Raw genomic sequence first — 2,898 nt, 5'->3', positions numbered from 1 at the left:
CCTAGAAAACAAAACCCCGAAACGGTTCCCACTTATTTTTTTCATACTAATCTCTCTGAAGCCGGTTGCCCTGGACTCTGAGTATGGTATTTCTTCTCCGGCCAAATACTCATCCTCTAGGCTTGCCACTAGAGCTTAATGGGTTTTCTTTCTTCCTAGGGATGACCCTCTTCTCTTCTTCAATCTTCTCTATTCAGCCTTCATGAAGGGAGAAGGCCCTTACAAGGACCTGCCTTTGGGCAGAAGCACAAACTGCGCTACATTCAGCAGCTTTCACCTTTCAGGAATACTTTTGTTTCCATCCTCTGAAGTCCTTTATTGGCCCATGTCTCTGCTTTGTGAATTTTGGCCTGCAGGCTAAATGTTTCAACTCATGTATTAGCAAATGCTGGCCTCTACCTTAAACTTCAAATTTACCATACAACCTAGACAGTCCCAGGAGTCTCTCACTGTATCTTTTAGCATCAACTATTTCTTCTTTTCAAGGAGCTTGTATTTTGAGACCTTCTAATATAATCCTAATATAATCCTGGGAGATGTCACATAGCCTACCTGCAGAGTTAAAAGACTAAAAACTAGTACTAGTCTGTCTCATGTAATTTTATTTATTGATGTAAGCACATTACTCCGAGAGTCCTATTATAAAGAAATACTCCTACATTCATTTGAATGTGTTTAGCTTTTACTTGGCAATTTTTTTTTCAATACTATGAAAGCATGAACATGACACTTAAACTAGGACATTGTTCTATAGTTTCTTCTAAGAAAGTCTGTAGCATCAATGATCTTATTCTTTATTATAGAACTTAATAAGATATTCTTGTTTTTTATTTCTAGAAAAAGTTTCTACTGCATTTTCGGCCACAGGTGAGAAGGTTCATTTATGAATCATGCTCCCTTCTCACAATGTCTGTTCAATACCCAGCTCCTTCCAGCTCACCGGCATCCCAGGGCTGGAGTCCCTGCATATGTGGCTTTCCATCCCCTTTGGCGCCATGTACTTGGTTGCTGTGGTGGGGAATGTCACCATTCTGGCCATGGTAAAGGTAGAACATAGCCTGCACCAACCCATGTACTTCTTCCTGTGTATGTTGGCTGTCATCGACCTGGTTCTGTCCACTTCTACTATGCCCAAACTGCTGGGAATCTTCTGGTTTGGTGCTGGGGACATTGGCCTGGATGCCTGCCTGGCTCAAATGTTCCTCATCCACTGCTTTGCCACAGTCGAGTCAGGCATCTTCCTTGCCATGGCTTTTGACCGATATGTGGCCATTTGCAACCCACTCCGTCACACTACAGTGCTCACTCATAATGTGGTGGGACATTTGGGGCTGGCTGCCCTCCTCCGTGGTGTACTATACATCGGACCTCTGCCTTTGATGATCTGCCTGCGGCTACCCCTTTATAAAGCTCGTGTCATCTCCCACTCCTACTGTGAGCACATGGTGGTGGTCACCTTGGCATGTGGTGACAGCAGGGTAAACACTGTCTATGGGCTGAACATTGGCTTTCTGGTCCTGATCCTGGATTCCATGGCCATCGCTGCCTCTTATGTGATGATTTTCCGGGCTGTGATGGGGCTGGCCACACCTGAGGCCCGGCTTAAAACCCTGGGGACATGTGGTTCTCATATCTGTGCCATTCTGATCTTTTATGTTCCTATTGCTATTTCTTCTCTCATTCACCGATTTGGTCACCAAGTGCCTCCTCCAATCCACACTCTACTGGCCAACTTCTACCTCCTCATTCCTCCAATCCTTAATCCCATCGTCTACGCTGTCCGTACGAAGCAGATCCGTGAGCGGCTTCTTCAAATCCTAAAGACAGAAACTAAGATTAAATGACTTACTTTCTTTTCTTTCAAATAAGCACATAGAGAAGGAATTGAAATATGGTAGGCAGCTTGCCAAATGGGAATTACAACCAGTCTGAGATGTTGGGCCCAGTGTTCTCTAGTTTGTGTGATTCCAAAGGAATGCCAAGACAGGACAACTCTAAATTCTAAGGGTAGTTGTTTTTACTTATTTTTTTTTTTAAAGACTAAAGGGTATTTGAGCTTTCAAGGTGAAATCATGATGACATCAGTAATATAAATAGCGGTTAGTGTCCAGTCACCACTTATGTAAGTCTTACAGATATCCCAACATCTTTAGGAGGTAGCTAGTTTTGTTCACATTTTACACATTGGAAACAGGAAAGAATACTCTTACTTTATAAACTGCATATGAAGTTTCTAAGATGCATAGATCAAGGGGCACCTGGGTGGCTCAATGGGTTAAAGCCTCTGGTCAGCCTTCAGCTCAGGTCATGATCCCAGGGTCCTGGGATCGAGCTCCGCATTGGGCTCTCTGCTTGGCGGGGAGCCTGCTTCCCTCTGTCTGTCTGCCTCTCTGCCTACTTGTGATCTCTGTCAAATAAATAAAATCTTTTAAAAAATGCATAGATCAAGTGCTTTGGTTGATAACACTGTTATATAATATATTCTACTCAGTCTGTTTTTATGTATGTTTTAAATAAATCCTAAAAACCTGGAATCATTTAAGTGGCCTTAGCAACAAGCAAAGCAGTTTTGATTTAAGCCTTTAGCAGATGCTACTAAAACAGCTTGTACTAAGAAAGCATGGAGTGTTCTAAAAGAACATGGCCTGGGAAAATGTCAGCGTAATGAGACAAGACCACCAGGTCTCAACACAACACTTGTACTTCCCCTGCAGGCCCACTCCTGTCAAGTAGCCTGAAGCATGGGAAAGGTCCATGAGGAGGAGAGCCTCCTCTACGCACAGGAAGTCTCCGTGGGTCTATCTGTAGGATCCCTGATCATAGGTCTGTTCTTTTGAATCAATCACAGAATAAGGTGAAGTTATGAATTCTAGCATGTCTAGGAACATTAATCTTACC

The 2,898-nt window shown here is 43.2% G+C and overlaps 1 protein-coding gene across 1 annotated transcript; it reads left to right on the top strand.

The window, feature by feature from the left end:
• The first annotated feature begins 890 nt into the window (after nucleotides 1-890).
• On the top strand, nucleotides 891-1,844 carry LOC111159652 (olfactory receptor 52M1). Its single transcript, XM_022522208.1, has one exon. The coding sequence runs from the start codon at nucleotides 891-893 to the stop codon at nucleotides 1,842-1,844; it is 954 nt and encodes a 317-aa protein (XP_022377916.1).
• The last annotated feature ends 1,054 nt before the right edge of the window (nucleotides 1,845-2,898 follow it).

The sequence above is a fragment of the Enhydra lutris genome, unplaced genomic scaffold, assembly GCF_002288905.1.
Source record: "Enhydra lutris kenyoni isolate GAN:26980312 unplaced genomic scaffold, ASM228890v2 scaffoldscaffold68, whole genome shotgun sequence".
Classification (NCBI taxonomy): Eukaryota; Metazoa; Chordata; class Mammalia; order Carnivora; family Mustelidae; genus Enhydra; species Enhydra lutris.
The sequence above is the reverse complement of the archived record's forward strand: the minus strand, read 5'-3'. Positions and strand labels throughout refer to the sequence as shown.

Excerpts from the sequence above, each read along its gene's own strand:
- LOC111159652 (XM_022522208.1), top strand. The coding sequence starts at position 891 with ATGCTCCCTTCTCACAATGTCTGTTCAATACCCAGCTCCTTCCAGCTC.